The sequence below is a fragment of the Canis lupus genome, chromosome 4, assembly GCF_003254725.2.
Source record: "Canis lupus dingo isolate Sandy chromosome 4, ASM325472v2, whole genome shotgun sequence".
Lineage (NCBI taxonomy): Eukaryota > Metazoa > Chordata > Mammalia > Carnivora > Canidae > Canis > Canis lupus.
Genome location: NC_064246.1, coordinates 62,635,223 through 62,655,752, shown reverse-complemented (window position 1 = coordinate 62,655,752; position 20,530 = coordinate 62,635,223). Strand labels below are relative to the sequence as shown.

General features: G+C 38.5%; 1 protein-coding gene across 1 annotated transcript in view; it reads left to right on the top strand.

Annotated features, from left to right (window-relative positions):
• The window catches only part of ITGA2 (integrin subunit alpha 2), a 102,255-nt gene that overhangs the window by 74,247 nt on the left and 7,478 nt on the right, over positions 1-20,530 (top strand). The window contains exons 17-27 of the mRNA XM_025435416.3: positions 3,011-3,162; positions 4,909-5,019; positions 5,584-5,666; positions 6,074-6,215; positions 7,360-7,452; positions 8,066-8,142; positions 8,230-8,313; positions 11,788-11,890; positions 13,645-13,755; positions 14,713-14,817; positions 17,004-17,117. Of these exons, the coding sequence (XP_025291201.3) occupies positions 3,011-3,162; positions 4,909-5,019; positions 5,584-5,666; positions 6,074-6,215; positions 7,360-7,452; positions 8,066-8,142; positions 8,230-8,313; positions 11,788-11,890; positions 13,645-13,755; positions 14,713-14,817; positions 17,004-17,117 (1,175 nt within the window). The remainder of the gene's footprint in view (positions 1-3,010; positions 3,163-4,908; positions 5,020-5,583; positions 5,667-6,073; positions 6,216-7,359; positions 7,453-8,065; positions 8,143-8,229; positions 8,314-11,787; positions 11,891-13,644; positions 13,756-14,712; positions 14,818-17,003; positions 17,118-20,530) is intronic.

Here is a 20,530-nt window from a genome sequence, read left to right as displayed (position 1 = left end):
GACACACATTTGAGGTGTGTGAGAATGGTTAATTACGCATGGAAGGTATGGTTAGATCTTCCCCAGTTGTCTCTAGAAGGTAACATTCTGCCACAGAAAGTTACTGTCTCTGTGACCTAGTCTCGGGCTCTCCCAACTCTATCCAAGTTTCTTTACCCATGGGTTCTTTACCTCAAATCTTGGGCACACACGGATGATACTAGTGTATGCCTATATTAGTATAGGCATAGTATAGTATAGTATAGTATAGTATATTAGTATAGTATTAGTATAGTCGGTTATGGCATGATCTAGATACGGTGTGTTCAGCACAAGTACCAAATATTCCTATTCTTGAGGAATTAACATGCATGAAATAAGAGAAAATATAAAACAATAGGTGGTTTGTGCCCCAGTGTTTAAAATGCTCTAAACAATCCAGAGAAGAGAATAAAAATCTGAAATGTGTTCTGTCAGCAGGAAAGAGTAAGGAAAACTGGACAAATGTCACCAGGAATTGTCATCTCTCTCTCGGACCAGCTGAGTCCCCTTTCAGGGTGTGGCCAGGTCCTTCCTAACCACCACCCCTCACTTTCATCTCTCCTGTTCCAGTGCCTGCAGAGCATGGCAATGGACTTAGTACTTGATGCAACACAGCCTTCTTTCTCTTGCTGTTTTTTTCATGGGTTCTCATCCCCCTTCCATCAGATTTTGGCTCTAACCTTCAGACACCTGTAGTTCCTATAAGTGATTCATTAAGCGGTTAACAAACCAACTTTAACCTGCCCCTTTATTTCCAGCCTTTGTCATGATTCATACCAAGAAATACATAGGTTAAAATCCTAAAGCAGAAGTTAGATCCACATCTTGGCATGCTTTCCATGGTTTCCTACTTTTCATATCTATCTGGCATTTTTCCTTTCAGGCTTTCAAACACTGACCCGACTCTGAGTAGCACATCTCACGGCTTGCCTTGTAGCAGGTGCATTTGAGTAGCCAGGAGAGTTGAGTCAAAAACCATTTCTGTATAAATACTAAGTGACTAGATGTGATGCACAGCATGATGACCGCAGCTAACAATACTGTGTTGTATATTTGATGGTTGCTAAGAAAGTATATTTTAAAAGTTCTCACCATACATATAGATATACACACAGAATTGCAACTGTGTGAGGTGATGATCTGTTAATGAACCTTATTGTAATCATTTTCTAATATTTACATATATAAATTAACATACATTGTTACATACATAACAATATGCATTGTATACCCCAAATTGATACAATATTATATCTCCAATACATCTTTAAAAAGCTGGGGGAAAAACATTAAGTGGCTAGTCTGCCTAAAACATTAATTTGGGAAATAGATTAGTTGGCAGAAATGGCTGGCTGGTTAGCTCTCCAGGCCTGAAAGCCTGGATTTATCCCCTAAATCTTCCTCTTTTTGATGGGGCTTCAACCCTTCTCTTGCTATAACTTGAAAGCAGCTTTCTGACTTCAGGGAATGTCCTTCCCTGGGCTTCCTTTCCATTGGGCACCTTTTCCTTGATGTCTTCAGGTCCACACAGACAAGCCAGTCATGATCCTTTGTCACTTAATTGCTTGGCAATAAAAGTATGTAAGACAAGAATCCCATCTTCACAACTTTGTAAATTTATAAAGCATATGGTCTTTATTATTTATTGTATCAGGTGTTCACTCTGGTTTAAAGTTAATAACCCCCCCAAAATTAGTATATTGCTTAGGAGGCTATCCTTTTCATGAGACTACTTGAGAAAAATGAACTAGTATTACCATGTGTACTAACTATGTCTGGCTGTGTTCACCTTCCTGTCATTGTGTTTCCTTTGTATTATTTTCATCATTTGTTTTCAGTCCATTTGATTCACTTGCATTTTATCTTTGTTAACTTCACTAAGTCATTGGAGCAAGAAAAATTATCCAATATCTCTAATAGGTATTTTAAAGGTTATCTGTAGAATTAATCTATTTTGGGAGTCTATTCACCTTTAAAATCTTGAAAAGAGTAAAATAAGACGGAGTAAGGCCAGATAAAGCAGCTGATGCTTTGAATATCATCAGATCACCTTCCTCAGTTTTGGGCAGCAGACTCTAGTTAAAGGCTCTGATACTTTGTATATTGGCTACTGGCATCAATTTTTATTGCATTTTTTTTTTCATTTTCATTTCCCTGGGTTAGTAGTAGTATTCTGTTTTTTTTTTTTTCTCTCATTTTCATTTCTCTGGGGTAGTAGTTTATCTCTGTTTTATAGATGAGGAAATGGAGGTTCAAAGAGGTTGCACAAATTGCCTAAAGCCATTGAGCTCATAAATGGTGGAATTAGAATTCAAACCAAGTATGTCTGATTCCAAACTTATGACTGCATAGTTGCGTGCCTTCCCTTCATATAAGCATCTAGAGTGTTCTCTCAAAGTATGTCAGTTAATCCTCAAATAGCAGTTAATCCTCACAACTGCATGGAAGCTGAAAGAACATGAGTTCTGATTTCAAAATCACCCCAGTTTTATTTCTGACCATGCTTTGTGAATGGAGCCGGTTTATTTTACCCCTTTTATTCTATTATCTGAAAAATGAGATAATATCCATTTTCCAGGTTGATAGCAAAACTTTTATAAGGTAACATATGAGAATGTGTTCAATTGCGGGCACTCAGTAACTGCTTCTTTATCATATCACCATGTTAGGGATGATGAAACCAATGCTTGAGGAAGTGAGTAATTTGCCCAAATTCACTCAGTAGATTTCCTGGTGGCAAATCTGCTTTGCTCCACACTGCTTCAAACCATGCTTTGAATCCCATCTGTCTGTATCCACAGTCACCTACATCATACCAGAGCCTGAATTACAAATGTCATGGTTGGTCACTGCTCACAATGCAGTGTAAAGACTGTTTTTATATTTTCTCAAAGTCCTTGAATTCACCCAGTAAGATACAATAAGGCAGGGATGGTTTTTCTGTAAAGGTTTATTTGTAATAACATTTCTTTATGATTTTTTTTCATAGCCATTATATACAATATCACAATTGATGCAAACTTATATTCATCCAGAGTAACCTCCAGAGGTTTATTTAAAGAAAATAATGAAAGGTGTTTGCAGAAGAATATGCTCATAAGTCAAGCACAGAGTTGCGCTGAGTACACCATCAACATACAGGTGGGGCCACAGTCCTCTTTCCTCTTTTCCTCTGAGTAACTAATGAATGGTCTACGTCTAAAAAGAAAACTCGGGAGTTAGAAAATGCTTGCCCTTCTAGTTAATGCTTTTCTTGTTTAATTTTATGGGGGGAAATAATATTTTTTCTGCTAGTACATGGTCACATTCAATGAAAATGTTACTAGTATGAAATTTTATTTAGGATTACAACTGAAAGTCTAAAAAATGATATTTTTAAAGAAATCTTTAAGATTTCTTTCTTAAATGTTTAACAGGATGGGCTTTTAGTAGACAGTTTTATTTTAGTATTTTCTTATCAGGGAAAATTTTTATTTTCAAGCTGCTAAAAGGACAATTCCAATTGTGATTTCCACTATTGGATTTAAGTTAACATAGGTGAAGGATGAGGTAAAAATTATTTGCTCCAATCTTATGCCACAGTTACTATAGTTGACATGAGTTTTGAAAATCTCACAAGTAGGAAAAATGCTTCTTGAAGGAAAATTTCCAACAGGAAATGGATTTTATAAATTATAGGACTATTTTCCCCTAGGAACTATGTAATGGTATTTGAAAGTGTGATTTCCTCAGGAAAGCATTTTTAAAAGAGCTGCTTAAGAACTTTCCTAGAACATGGTTCTCAGAGTTTAAGATACATAAAAATTGCCAAGAGAACTTTTATAAAATGCATATTCTGGGTTCCCACCATCAGAAATTTGGATTTGAAGGTCTGAGGTATATGCCGATTTAAGGAGTACTCCGAGATATTCCTGATATTAGATGAATGATACAAAGTTCACATCTCAAAAACTACTAAGTATGATTGGGAAAACAGAGTTAATAGAGGAATTAAAATCAATTGCATTGCTTAATTTCTTGTTCATGTTTAAGGAGACTTACTTATGAAGGCCTGGACCTTTTTGTCGTTAAGATGCACAATTATCCAGATTCTTTAAAGGGCTAGAAGCTGGATCTCCTTCTCTCCAATTTTTGTGCTAAGTCATAGATCAAATGAAACATGCATTCCATTCTGGGGGAATGAAGTCAGCCAAGCTATTGTTCACACATAATCCTTTTCATGCTGATGTGTGCTGTGAAGTTCTTAAGAAGGCATATGTGCCTTGGGTCAGCGAAGAGATCTCATTCGGTTAAGATACACCATATTGGATATCAATACTAAGCCCATCCTGTGTGCCAGCCTTGCAGCCATCTAAGGAAATCTATCTAATTTTGTAGAGTGAGTTAGGTTTTGACTAAAGAAGGGAGTTCTCTTGTCATTGCCCAGTAGCCAGCCCTGAGCAACCTTCCCCTCTCAGTTACAATATTTCCTCCCAGAAATTTGGTCAGGATACCTAAGAACTCTTAAGTCTTGGCGGTAGGAACTGAAAAGACCTAGCCAACAACCCAAGAGCTGTGTACTGACAGGTCTTTTAAATATTAAAACTGGGCATATCCTCTAAATATTCATAAATTGTGTATGGATAACAAGATTTCTGGTGAGCTCAACTAAGAATTGCTGCTTCAGATCTTTACTGAACCCCAAGTCTCTAAGTGTCTTGCTGGTGGAGAGGCTAAGAACAGAATTAGGACAGAAAAGAAGAAGCAAGAGTCTTGAGAATTCAAAATGAGGATATTCTCCATAATTGAGAGGGGACTGTGTTGTTAATTGTGAACTCATTGTGGTCATTTTCTTGTTTGGGAACTACCGTGCCCTAGTAAACTGCCTCACTGTGTCTGTGTGTTTAGAAGCCCTCTGATGTTGTCAACTCTTTGGATCTGTATGTGAACATCAGCCTGGAACACCCTGGCACCAGCCCTGCCCTCGAAGCCTACTCTGAAAAGGCCAAAGTCTTCAGTGTAAGTGTGGTTTACCCTTCCTGGAATTCAGACTGGCTAGGAAAGCTTCATAGTCACTGCAGTCGTGTTCAAAAGCTACCTAGGACATAACTTTCAAATTGTTAGTTTTCTAAGTGAAATATGTGTAAAGTTCACCAACATGCAAGTTCCATGAAGGATGGAGATTTTTGTCTTCTTCACTGCTGTATTCCCAGACCCTTGAACGGTGCCTGGTCCACCATAGGTGTCCAATAAATATTTGTTGAGGAAATAAATAACCATAAAGTTGAACACCTTGTTCTTACCACTTTTAAGAAATGTAACAAATAGCTATGTTCTCTGTATCCCTCCCTACTTTTATCACATTCATCTTCATCTTGCTCCTTCAGGCAAATCATCACCTCAAATTTTGCTTTTATTGACGCTTCCCTTCCTATGTTGCTAATCATGCATATATTCCTAAAATATTGTGTAGTTTTGCATGGTTTTGAGCTTTATATAGATGGAATGATACTACATGGATCCTTCCACAATGATTTCTAACTCAAGAGCACATGTGTGGGATTATTTTTCCTTTTTTTGTAGATCCCTTTCTACAAGGACTGTGGGGATGATGGAGTTTGCATCTCAGATCTAGTTCTGAATGTCCAACATCTGTCAGCTGCTCAGTAAGTCTGCTTTAGAGCTCAGTGTAAAGTGTGGAAATAAGATACATTGATCACTTTATTCAAATGAATGTTTATGGAGATTTTTTCTATGAAAGAAACATCCATAACTAATAAAGACCCTTAAAATCTGAATTTTAATTTCTACCATCTATAAGGGGGAAAACAAGAAATCTAAAACCATTTGTATTGGGATGGTTCTTCTCCCTGCAATGTAATTAAAATAAGTGAAGAAGAAAATCTAATAGCATTGACTTATTTGTTGTCCATATCATTTTACTATGAGATGATTTATTAAACAACTTTCTCAGTCCTCCAAATCTAAAGTTTTATCTTTTAATTTTTTAAATGAGTGAAGTATTTGAACACTGACCTTTGTAACTTTAATAATTCTTTTTTCCTTTTAACAGAGATCAACCTTTTATTGTCAGCAACCAAAACAGAAGGTTAACATTTTCAATAACCCTGAAAAACAAAAGGGAAAGTGCATACAACACTAGAATTGTTGTGGATTTTTCAGAAAATTTGTTTTTTGCTTCCTGGTCCATGCCGGTAGGTGGTAACACTCTGAGCTCACTGCTCTTGTGTTTTTGTTGTTAGTGGCCATCTTGCTCACACTCACATCCCCGAGTCCTGTATGCTGTCTGAAGAAGCACCTGACTTCTGGGTGTGATCAGTCCTAACTTTGGGGGCTCCCAACTAGTTAGACCACATGAGAGTGTAGGCTGATTCTGTAGCGAGCCCAGTTCTGCTTCACAGCTTGGTCAGTTTTTCCTTTGCCCTAAGTCTTGGCCAGACACTACCATAAGTCTTCTCAAGCCATCTATGTGAGGAGGCTGCGTAGTGCCGCACAGATACTTCAAGCTGCACTTGCTCTGAGAAATTCGAGTCCCATTGCCCAGTCCAAGCTTTGTAACCACAAGTCTTGCGACTGCCAAGATGATGCATTCCAGCAAGGTCAGTTAATCATGTTGACTCGATCACTATACCAGGAACACACTTGGCCATGAATGCCCCTCTGGCCCCTCCCCTGCCACCAAGCAATGAGAGGGAGAAGAGGGAAAAGCTGAGATTTCCCAAATTCACTACTTGATAAAAGGATTAAAAATGGTTCCATCCAAGTTAAAGTCAACACGAACTTAACAGATTTAGTGTTCTAAATCTATTCTGTCTTCGGTGCTTCAATTTCCTGTGCCAAATGAGAACTTCTTATTTTAAAAAGAAAAAAAAAAGCACCAAGGAGAACTAAAAAAGATTCTTTAAATTATTTAAAATGCAAACACCAACATATGATTTTGTTTTCTTCTCTCGAAACTACAAATTTCAAACACATTGAGAGAAAGGTATGTATTAAAGACAGCATTTCTGAATATTGGATTGAAGTTATTTTGTGCTTCTGAAATATAAGAACTAGGATTTACTTCTGGGGGGAAATTCCAGTATTTGACCTCACTTTTGGCTCATTGGGTGTCCTGCTTGGCAATAAAAGTAGTATAATAGCTACCTGGATGATCTAAGATTTTCAAGTCTTGGGGGACAATAAATTACTTCATTGTGAACCAGCTCTGCTGCTAAAATGCCCCTGTGGTTTATACATCTCTCAGCATGTATGTGCTCACACATGCACATGTGCACACGCACACACACACATGCACACTATATGCCAATCAGTCATTGTTTCCTTGGTCTCTTTTAGGTTGATGGGACAGAAGTAACATGCCAGATTGCTTCATCTCAGAAGACTGTCACCTGTGATGTAGGCTACCCTGCTTTGAAGAGGGAGCAACAGGTACAACTTCATTACATTCTTAAATCCACACTAGCCCCTCCTTGGCACTCATGTTCATTCACCACCATTCCACCTTCTTCGTTACGTAACACCATTTGACAGGTATCACAAAATAACTAGGTGAATATTTAAAGGAAGTTTTTTAAAAATCTGAATGTTTTAAGTTATTAATAAAAGTGAGATTTCCTTCCCCCTCCATGCAATTCATTTCAAAAGCATATACAATAAGGAGGGGTTTCCGTTTTGTTTTGTTTTGTTTTCTGAATACATTGACCAACACTGGTCAGAATGCTGTAGAAAGCCACAGATAGTATATGTTAACCCCTGACAAGCAAATTTCACATCGGCACAAAACTTTCCAATTCTGACACGTAGATATGCCTGTGATGTGATGATCTGCACATGTCACTTGAAAGGTGAACCCTCTGATTCTAAAGGTGTGGCAGGCTAAATAAAGCAAGGTGGATGAACAGATATTATACAAGTGTAAAAGCTTAAGGCATATAAAATTCACAATCAAACTGGAGTGAGTTTACTTTTCTGGGGAACTTTTTGTTAATTGGTCCCTGAGTATAAACCATCCTGGATTAATGAATTTTAATTTTGTGCATAGGTGACTTTCACTATTAACTTTGACTTCAATCTTCAAAACCTTCAGAATCAGGCATCTGTCAGTTTCCAAGCCTTAAGGTAAAACGTAATGAAATCATGAATTGATGATAGGTGAGCTTTAATAATATTCCTCTTTAAGTAGTTTCCTAATGTTTGTTTCAATAGCGAAAGCTATGAAGAGAACAAGGCAGATAATTTGGTCAACTTCAAAACTCCCCTGCGGTACGACGCCGATATTCACATAACAAGGTGAGTGAAACAGTGAGTCACCTGTGGCCACTGAGGTCAGTTGGTTTGTAACACATTTGGCTCAGGACTGAAGAAATCCTCCATATGTTCATTCTTAACTGGAAAATTTGAATTAAATATTTCCCCCCTGTCAACTAAAACAGAAACCCAGGGATGCGTCAGTCCTTAGGAGAATCTTGAGTGACTATCTGGGTTTACAGACAGAGGGCAATATCAGAAAGCCAGAGGAGCAGCCCTTCTGCCCAGGCCACAGTGAGAGTCCTCTGCAGCCCTTCAGAGGAGATGCACACTTTCCCAAGGGGTCAAAGCAGGACTCCCCGGGCCCTGAGGAGTTGCCACCACTTTCTTCTCCATATCGGCTCCCTACCATCCACATGAGCACTCAAGCAATAGCCCCATCTCTAAACACTGAAGTGCCAGGCACAACGCTTTACACATAGTAGGTCCACCACAAATATGACATCTAGTCATGGAAAATTAGTTTCTGGGTGGAAAATTCCTGACATAACATATTAGAGTTTTTTTCCCAACCAACTGGAAATGAGGCATTTGCCAAAGGAGATCATTTATGAAGAAATGCTGTATTCTCTTTTTTTGCTTGGCCAGAGCAAGCATAGCTGAAGGCAGTGGAAATAGGATACTGGTTGGTACCAGCTATCTTGAATTGTTCAGCAGGGCAGGTGTCTTGAGAAGTAGCTACGTGGAACACCATAGGCATGAATAGGGTGATGCATCACCTTTAACTCTCATCAAGAAATGAGTCAGGTTCATGGGTGCAGACACACTGGAGCACAGCTATGCAGGTACACAGGCTGAAGGTGATGCTCAACCCCCAGCCCAGGAACCAGAGTTCTCCATTTAGTGAGGCATGCTGGGAGCTTCTGAGCACACATGTCCTGTGGTATATTGCCAACAAGCCATGCTGCAAACAGTGTTTAGGGAGAATGGATTTCTCTGACTTGCCACATCACCCAACCCCTAAAAGCATGGAACACAGGTCATGCAGTAGATCACTGAGTAAAAACAAAAAGGAAAATGTGTCATTATGTCTAGAGCTCAAGATATATGACCAAAGATGAAAGAATCCTTCTTTTTTTTTTTTTTTGAAAGAATCCTTCTATATCAAGTGAGCTGCAAACAGCCAAAGCAGAACAAAATATAGCACAAGTCATCCATCCCTGAAAAACTAATCACTAACTGCAGATTCCGAAAGGACCCATGGTGCTAAAAGGATTGAAGGCCAATGCATCCAGAGAGATTGATATTACCACATTACCTGTCTTTTCTTCCTATCTACATTGATTCTTATCATAAATGCTTTTTCTTAATACAGCCTTTATAGGATTCTACTCTGCACCATGGCCAATATTTCCAGATACTTTAACATGAAATAAATATAAGATTGAAGTGAGACTTCACTTTCAATAAGGTCTTAGCTCTATATTTTTGTGATAGTATACTGGATTTTAAGACTGTCTAATGCTCTTTAAAATATACCAAAAAGGGTTTTTTTAATTAATATGGAGAATTATGATGTATAAACACTAAAAATCCTACTATCCAGATAGTTCCTCTTGATGTTTTTGTTGTGTTTTGTTTCTTTAAAGAAAGACATGGATATAAAATCTAAAACACTATAGAAAGATAGACAATGGAAAGCGAAGTCATCCCTCCCACCCTCTGGCCATTCCAGAGATGACTTCCCTATTTTCAGAATATCTTCCAGACTGGAGGTTTGTTCATCTACCAGGATATATGCATGTAACACACTCACACACACACATATTTACCCAAATAGAATAATAAAATCCTTCTCTAACCTTGCTTTTTATGTAATCTTAGATAAGTTTTTGTATCAGGACATACAGATCTAACATCCTATTCCTGGCTGGATCATAGTTAATGTAACCAATTCAAAATTAATGAGATATTTGGTTGTTTTGCATATTTATTTTGTTAACTATCACAAGTACTATAAAAAATAACATTTTTGCAATTTTTTTGAAAAAGTCCTACCCAATCATTGAATGTATCCCTTAGCAACCATTTTGATAAATGTGCAGTTATATTATGTAAATATTATGGGTGGAAATCATGATTGAATTACTTCTAAAATAGGAGACCCCTGAGGATAGCTAACTGCCTATAAATACATTGATCATGCACACTTAAGTAAGTTAAGGAAAACTTAAGTAACACATGGAAAAATGTCAGCTCTCTTTAAAATGCAAAAACAGAGCATACTAATTTAGAAACTGACTCTTTTTAGGGGCTCATACAAAGGTCTTTTGGAAGGTAAGGGAATAATTCATGCATATACGGCCAGTCTCTCTGTTTTGAATTCTCGTCAGCATTCCCATTTTCCATGTAAGGCTGACAAATCATTGTTTCCTTTCATCTACATAACCTTGACAAATGCCACATCTATTTGAGTCTCCTAGGACATATTTTCCTTCTGAGAATTTGGAAAAGTTTGTGGGTTTTCTTTTAAGTATAAAAAAAGACAGGAGTTCCATAAAGAAGCCCAAAAATTATCTCAGAAAAGATCCAGTTCAATTTTTTTTAGGAAATAGAATCAACATACTAGAATTATGATAAATTGTCCAGGGGGAAGAAATATTGCTTTTCAGACTCCTATTCCTGCTACTAACCCCCCTACAGTCCCAGTGAAGCTATCCTGGTTGGAATCCAGCCTCAGCCTTAGAGATGAGTGAGGAGCATAGGGAAGGGTGTCCAGCTATGTTCCAGTCTGAGTGGTCCTGTGGGGATTCCTCTGACCTGGTCCTCACTTCACTTGCAAACCCTAGTTGGCAACCCCAAGCAAACAGATCGTATCATCTGATACCTCTATGTCTAGTCTAATAAAACCTCTAGGTCAGTCATCATAAACATGGTCCCTACACTAGTCATGGAAACAGACTGACCAAACTCAATTCAAACCAAAGCATTAGAGTTGGTTTGGAACTAGAGAAGGATAGGGAGAAGGAATAACAGGGAAAATGTATGCCCTACTTTACAGGCATCCAGTATAAAATACTGCAGGATCTAAAACCCAGCACCCTATCATTGCATTTCAGCCACCCAAGTGGAAAATCCTCTGGCTTTTAAATCCATTCATCCAATCAACAAGGACTAAGTGTGCACTGCATTAACATGGCAGCCAGTATATTAGCAATCTTGAGTTCTATCAGTTCTAAAGTAATATATTTGTACTTATTTTAGAAACTTTACAACTGGTAAATATTTAACAGAGAATCTTGCAGAAAGATCAGGAAGGGAAATGTTTTTAAAGGAATTTGTTTTAGCCTTGGAAACATTAGCCTATAAGTAGCATTTGTTTTCATTAGGTTTTTATAACTAAATATAAACTTTTACTTGTAATATGAGCTAGAAGATATTTAAATAAAAGAAGTATTATGCTTCAAAAACAACAGCAAAACTAAAATATTTGGCTTTACAAACATCATCCAACAGATCCACCAACATAAATTTTTATGAAGTCTCTTCAGATGGGAATGTTCCTTCTATCGTGCACAGTTATGAAGATATTGGTCCAAAATTCATCTTCTCCATTAAGGTTAGTAAGCCTGTCATAAGAATACTAAATCAGGGGGGCACCTGTGTGGCTCAGTCATTTAAGTGTCTGGCTTTGACTCAGATCATGATCTCAGGGTCCTGGGATCGAGCCCCGCCTAGGGGCTCATCAGGGAATCTGCTTCTCCCTCTCCCCCTGCCTGGTGCTTCCCCTGCTCCTGCTCTCTTTCTCTCTCTCTCTCTCTCTCTCTCTGTCAAATATATAAATAAAATCTTTTTTAAAAAATACTAAATCAGGAAGAAAGGAAGGGGAAAAAGGAGAGCAGGAAGAGAAGAAAGTAAAAAGTTGAAAGGTACCAGTGGTTCTCAAACTTGAGCATGCATTAGAATCACCTGGGGGAACATTAAGATACATGTCACCTGGCTCCATCCTCAGGGTTTGATTCAGTAGGTCTATGGTGAGATTAAAAATGCGCATTTCTAACAAGTTTCCAGATGTTGGTGGTGCAGGTGCTATACTTTGAGAACCACTAAGGCTCAATAAGTGAACAGCTGGGTTTTGTGCATAGCTATGTGTTCTGGATAAAAAAAATAATTGATTTATTTTGGAAGCAAATGTTCAACATTAATCAACAAAGTATTAACATAATGGTATTTCTATGGGCAAAAGTCTCTGGAATATAATTAACATACCAGTTTATCATGGGGAGATCACTTTTATTTGAGAAACCATTTATATACAAATATCTTTCAGTAAGTTTACATTGGCTATTAGTAAGCAATTATAATCTAAAGGTTATCAATTATATAAAAAAAATTTGTGAAAATGGCTATTTTATAATAAATTATTGAAAATTTGGAAAGTAAAAAGAATTCATTCACTACCTTAAATGAATACCTTTTTTTTTTTTTTTTTTTACGTTTCCTACTAGTGAGTTACATGGTTATAACCCTACAATTTGGTGATTTAAAAAAGAAAGAAATCTTTAAAATTCCTGATTTGTGATTCTGATACTGGAATTTATAACATGTGGCTAGTATTTAGCAACTACTTCTTTAATAGCATATTTAATCAGTTAGTAGTAACAAAATAACATTCATAGGGTATAATAAGTTATCAAATATGTTATCTATATTAACTCATTTAATTCCCAGGTTAGTTACAAAATTGGTGGGATTATTGTTCGTATAGTTATTTTATTTTTAAGATTTTATTTTTGAGTAGTTTCTACACCCAATGTGGGACTCAAACTCACAACCCCAAAATCTAGAGTTGCAAGCTCTACGGACTGAGCCAGCCAGATGCCCCCCTATGGTTATCTAAAATGTTAACAGCCAGTATAAGACTTGAGCATTGCCCAGTTAGAACAGACTCCCCACCAATAAGAACAGATGCTGTACCTGCACACATCCACTAAGTTACTCATTATTTTTGATTTACAAATGAGGAAAACTAAAGCATATAGAGGTCAAGTATCTTGCCCAAACTACACTGTTAGTCAGGGACAGAGTGGAATGTCAGCCCTGGTAGCCCAACTCAACAGACAGTAAGTGTCTTTAACCAACTGCTAATTCACAAATCATTTACCAGTTTAAATTGTAAATGTTAATTTCTCCATGAAGAGGTGAGACACAGAGACCTGGGTGTGACTCTAAAGTAACAATGCTTACTTTCCAATGGACTCAATCTTACCACTTAATAGTCGCCCTCCATTAACAAAGACGTTATTGAGCATTTCCTTGGCAATAGGTGCATGATGTAGCAATAACCAGAATGTTTTCTTCCATACTTCACAGGTAACAACAGGAAGTGTTCCAGTAAGCATGGCATCTGTAATCATCCACATCCCTCAATACACCAAAGAAAAGAACCCATTAATGTATCTGACTGAGGTGCACACAGATCAGGTAAGGACAACTGAATTGCCTATAAAAGTGTGCACTTCTGATATTTCAATACAGAAATATCCCATGAGGTTGTGGTGATCATGTCTGATATCATATGGATGGAAAGATGAGAAGATTAATGCCATGCATCCTGAGTGCCAATTAATTAGCCATCAGTTTCATATTAGAAGCAGGATATTGTTATAAGGAAGCAATTACAGATGGCAGAAATTATTCCTAAAGCTCTGTTTTGGCCAGGTGAAGATCTGATTCTGTTAGAGTCCTGTTCTTAGAGTAGTCAACTGGGAAGTATGAGGTTGAACCCACCATGGGAGACTAGTTGGTCTATGCAGCCACAGTTAGTAGCTGGTCTTTAAGATGTCAGCCTGGGCTTTCACCTGCTAGTGATCAACCCTGGCTCCTCATTTTTATCAGCTGTTTCCAGCCCAGGCCCAGGCCCACTCCCATTTACTCAAATCAGAATCTTCAAGACGAAGGCTCTAGTACCAAAGATTCCTTAAAAGCCCCCACCCCTAGGTGGTTCTAACATGCAGCCTGGATTGAGAAGCCCTGTCTAGCCAAAACCCTTGACACCGGCTCAGCCTTAGACTGGCACTCAGAGCAAATTCTACGGTAGCGTTACTCCTGTGATGTGTATAGGTGACTACAGGAAATCAAAATTTTAAAATGTTCCACAGAAAACCCTGAATTCAGTCAGTCACAGCCTATTATTTCAAACAGTCTTCTACGTATCAGGCTGTAAGAACCAGTGCCACCCTACCAGGTTGCATCAGGGACATTTGAATATTTCAAAGTTTACATTAGTAATTACAAGAAGTGTGGCAGGTTCAGTAATGTGAAAGAAGCCTAACAATCCCTCCTCCATCCTGACATGTGACCACAGGATTTCCTAACATGTTAAAAGGAACATCATAATGATTTTGCTTCCTGAAATTGATTTTATGTCCTTCTTTATAGGCCGGTGACATCAGTTGTAATGCCAAAATAAATCCACTGAAAATCGGACATACATCTCCTTCTGTGTATTTCAAGAATGAAAATTTCCGGCACATAAAAGACTTGGTGAGGATAGGTTAACGGGGTGACTTTGGGTGATGCATTATTTGTTTTACCTGGAAATCAATGCACTTCTCTGCTCCTATCACCTCATATTATAGATTTTTCTTGCTTTGGCTTTGATGGCCTGTATGAATTAAGATTTCGAAAATAAATCCTCAAATCTAGGTTTTGGGATTATTACTTATGCCAGTAATGTAAAAGTACTGGATTTCATGAAATCAAAAGTATTCCATGTGAAACTACTGTTTTGTATCAGGCACTTTGCAAGCATTGCAAAGAACTGAGAGGGAACTGGGCAGGCACTCTGAAGGGGAAATGCCTTGCATCCTTCATCCACATAATCACTGAGGTCTTATTTAGCTCCTAAGATGCTTCTCCGGCCACCCTTCTTGGTTTTCCAATATTTTATTATCTCCTGCTCCAGAGTGATGTGCCTTTCTTTGAGAAAGAGGCTAGTCTAGCATCTGGTATGATGCTTAGCATATATTTCTTTTAATATTTCCCACTTCTAGCTTTCATGGTTTCTTTTTTTTTTTTAAGATTTATTTATTCATTCATCCAGAGAGAGCAAAGAGAGAGGCAGAGACACAGGCCGAGGGAGAAGCAGGCTCCATGCAGGGAGCCCGATGTGGGACTCGATCCCGGGGTCTCCAGGATCACACCCCAGGCTGCAGGCAGCGCTAAACCGCTGCGCCACGGGGGCTGCCCGATGCTTAGCACATATAAGTACTCAAATAATAAACATTTAGCAAACAGTAACCCTAAACAAACAGTAGTTCTCCTCTAAGCACGACATGGAAATTCTGGTTTTCTTCTATTGAAATTATTTTATTTTGTGATGGATCGGGGTGTGGATATAGGAAACAGAATGAAATAGTTTCTTTTTTTATGGTCTAATTACAATGTATGGCTTAAATCTAAACAGTAGTGCATAAAAATGCCCAGGAGAAACTCATCTCAGGGTATGCCAAAATATACCTCTGAGCATTTTCCTTAATTTGAAAATACTTTGATTTTGTAAAAATGGCAAGTGTTCACTGTGAACATAAAACACAAACAACAAACTAAAGTCCTCTAGAAAGCTAATAGCCAACCACTCAGTATTGAGTGAACATCCTTCTCTATACCTCTAAGAATTAACCACATCTAGATATATGTATACTGTTATATAAATAGACCATGCCACCTTTTTTATTAGGTTAATATGTCATTGACTTTTTTTTAAAAAATAGACTTTTTTGGAGCAGTTTTAGGTTCACACAAATTTGATTGTAAAGTACAGAAGTTTCACAACTACCTTTTGCCCCCCACATATGGACAGCCTCTCCCACTCTCAAACCCCCTCCCACATCAGAGCAGTACATTTGATGAACCTACAGTGGCACATCATAATCATCCAAAGCCCATAGTTTATATTAGCATTCACTCTCAGATGTCATTCTATAGATTTTCACAAATCTATAATAACCTGTATCCACAATGATAGTATCATACAGAATAGTTTCACTGCCTTTAAAACTCCTCTGCACTCCACCGATTCATCCTTCCCTCCTCCCTAACCCTTGGCAAACACTGATTCTTTTACTGTCAATTTTTTTTCATCTAAGGAATGCACCTTTATCAATTATGTTTAAAGACTAAATTGCAGGGGCACCTGGGTTGGCTCAGTGGTTGAGCATCTACCTTTGGCTCAGGTCGTGATGCTGGGGTTCTGGGATTGAGTCTCACATCAGGCTGCCTGTGGGGCACCTGCTTCTCCCTCTGCCTATGTCTCTGCCTCTCTCCTTCTCTCATGAATAAATAAATAAAATCTTTTAAAAAGAGGCTAAATTGCACTGCACTTTGTGCATGTATATTCAATAACTTATCTAACTAGTACATTGGGGATAAAAATGAATTATTTCGTAGGGGGGGTGTTTTTACTCTCAGAAATAGTAATGCAATAAACAGGTGTGATATACTCCTCTCCACGCATTTCCAATTATCATCCATAGAGATGGGAAATGGCTGGGCCAAACGGTGTGCACTTTTTACCTTTTGGAGCATTAGTGCCACAGTCTCCCTTTTCATGAGACTGCCTATTTCCCTAAGTCCTTCCCAGCACGGGGTTTTATCTTTGTAAAATCTTAGCATTTATTTTTTAAGCTCATACTAACTCTTTCCTTTTATCCTTGACTCCAACCTGAAAGAACTGCAGAACTGCTTCATGTAGCAATGTTACCTGCTGGCTGAAAGACCTCCAGGTCAAAGGAGAGTACTTCCTTAACGTGTCTACCAGAATTTGGAACGGGACTTTTGCAGCAGTAAGTATAAGCTTTATTTGTTGGGCTTATCAATAGTAACGATGCATAAGGCTTCACTGTCAATAAATTCATACCTGTCAACAAGTATTCCGGCTAATATCAGCAATGCCCAAATGACTCAGAGCGATTTTTACCCTGGAAGACAATACATTTCTGATCCCTTTCCAAAGCTTGCCCAGATTCTGGTTGTGCCTCAGAATCACTGGGGTGCTTATAAAGCATTAGCTGCAGAGACTCCACGATACCCTAGTATATCAGAATCTTTGGGACGTCCTCAAGATCCCATGCTGTCCTGGGGAACCATGGGTCACCTAGTTTGTCTTTGTCCTCATGCTCCTGATATTCCTGACTTCCTAGTCACTTCTAACATGACCAAATCCAAGTACAGTCTGTCTCCATCCTTGAGCTCCCAGCTAATTGATTGATCTCAGCTCACCATGTAGATGAAGCCAACATAAGGATCCATCTTCCTATATTCAAACCTTGGAGCCACTCTGCTCTCCTGTTTTACCCTTTCCCTGGTGAAAGCCCGGGGTACATACACTTTTTTTTCCCCAGTCCTTCCAATCTCACGAAAAGTTTGAAGAAAGTGTCAAAACTATGTCAGTGTTTTTTCCATTTGGCAGGTGTGACTCGGCAGTAGTCATATCTGCTTCTCGCAGAGATTTTGGTAGCCAGAATCTCAGTCTGGCATGAAAAATAGGACGGACAGGGCTCCTTAAATCTGCGTAAGTAGCTAGCTATTCATTTTATCAACACTGGCTTTGTTCAAGGCAGGAAAATAATTAGTCTGAAACTTCCAAGAGTCCTTGTGGTTCTTGTGGATTTTTTTTTTAAACAGATCATCAATCCTCAAGGTGCCAACCATCTATACTCTATTCCCTATATTCTAACCATTTCATGATCTCTCCAAGAACCCCATACCCTGCCATGGAGTTTTAAGATTAGAGAACTAAGTTCTCTCCAAACTTGTCCCTGGAACCAAAATATAAGCAATATTCTTGGATAAAGACATAACAGAAAGAGGAATAGTGAAAGGCAGGGCGGGGAACAGAGAAGTGGGAGAGTGCAGGAGTGAGGAATTGGGTTTTCTTCTTGTCTGTGTTTATTTTATTGTTAGTTATGTTTGGTTTCAAGCCTTTCAGATCCGTCTAAATCCTATAAGATGGGAAGCATGCAGAGAGCTATACCACCATCCCAGCTGATGCAGTTTGGCCAGATTTCACCAGTTGGTTCTTGTCTCCTTGGATTTGAGGAACAAATGTTTTCCTAGCAACCTTTGCCAGCTGGGAAGGAAAACTGGCTGTTGGAAATCAAAATGCAATCATACTAGCTCTGTAAAAAGCATTTGGGTTTTCTTGAGTTTGTTTAAAAACTACATTATTAACTGTTAAGACTTTTAAAAGTACCTTCCCAAAGGTGGTCAGGAGCAGCAGTTTCATTTCTGGGAGTAAATTTCTGATGACGTGTATTTATGCTTTTTCAATGGTTCTGGATAAGCTGGAAAACCCCCATGAGAATTATCTGAGTCCCACACATCTTCCTCTACCATAAAAGGTCAAATATTTATCCCCACCTTGTTTCCAGCTATTTCAACAGCCAAATGGATGTTCTCAGGCCACCTAGGAGATCCAGTCTGAAATACAACTCTCATTCCCTGTATTTGAGTCCATTAGCATACTTCCTTCACCCTTCTTCTGATGCAGTGCAAGTGTACATGTCAAGTAATTTCATCATAAAGTGATTGCTCAGGCCTCCAAATCAATGGCATTGCTGGCTGCCGTTTGTAAGGCAAAGCCTTGCTGAGTGCTAGCAGGTGTGTTACTTCACTCTCCTGGGTATGTGTGGTGTACCTACCACTATAAACCCTGTGTAATATCATGTGCACAGCTGTGCAAAGGGGCAGGCTGGGAGGATAGATCAGTGTTGTCAAGAAATTTTAGTCTACAGGGACTATGAAAATAGCATCACTTAATTGCTATATTTTTTAAGGAAACCATTATCGATACTGTGAATGTTTCCCCAATAATATGTGTTTAAGACACAAGTGATCAGGCTTAACTTCTGATGCAACCTTCCATCTTGAGAAAATTAAAACTAATCAGAGACTGAGCTGGGGGAAAGGAAATAAACTGCTCATTTTTTGGATATGTATTTTCTTTCTGGCTCCCAGATATGATTTAGCAAATTACCTCATGAAGTATGTTGAAACATGTGCCTTGGTAACCAGAAAAACTGAATCCTAGTAGCCAGAGCATATGAAGGCAGTTCTTAAATCTGGGCATTGTACGCTATTTCAAAGTAAGCATCAGTCCCAACACTTGCTTTACGCAAATAAAATATGCATCAATAATGTATCCACCAAAAAATGATTATTTTTTCTGTAGCTAGATCCAGGAATACATGTAAAGTTATATTATGTGGTTACTATTAACAACATAAAATATGTGTCCTTCCTATATGCCTGCCCCAAATCCAGTAACTTTTTAAATAGAAACACTTAGATTAGGAAACCTGAAATTATTAATCATGGCAGCATGACAAAACGTTCAGGGTGTCTGCTACTGACATGTATAGCCCAGTTTAAGTATACTTTTACTGTTTTTTTTTTTAGATTTTATTTATTCATGAGAAACAGAGGAGAGAGAGAGAGGCAGAGACACAGGCAGAGGGAGAAGCAGGCTCCATGCAGGGAGCCCGATGTGGGACTCGATCCCGGGTCTCCAGGATCACGCCCTGGGCTGAAGGCGGCGCTAAACCACTGAGCCAACCGGGCTGCCCCACTTTTACTGTTTTAATTAGATCTTCCATTCCATTATTTGGCTTGTTCAGATAAATATATGAAACAAGCTTGCAATTTTCCCTCACGATGCAAACATTATAAAGTTTTAAAAAATCTGAACCATGAGCTTTCCCAATTAAAAAACTTCACTTCTAAATCCTTGTTTTTCAACCCTGTTTTCAAGTTAGAATTACCTGGAAGTGGTTTTAACCTGCTGATGCCTGAACTTCAGCCCCTAAGTTTTGGTTTAATTTGCTCTTGTGGCCCAGGTGTCCACACGTTTTAAGTTCCCTCAGGCACTTTCCATGTGTGGTCCTACATGTAGCACCAATTTAGGAACACAAAGATTCTTGAGGCCTCATAGGTGCCATTTGCTCTTGTCATTTTCCACAAGGAAATAAATAACATGCCAATTTTTTTTTAAAGATTTCATTTCTTTATTCACGAGAGACACACAGAGAGAAGCAGAAACATATATGCAGAAGGAGAAGCAGGTTCCCCGTGGAGAGCCTGATGTGGGACTCAATCCCAGCACCCCGGGATCACGACCTGAGCCAAATGCAGATGCTCAACCACCAAGCCACCCAGGTGTCCCAACATGCCAAGTTTTATGTGTTAATTTCTGCCAGGG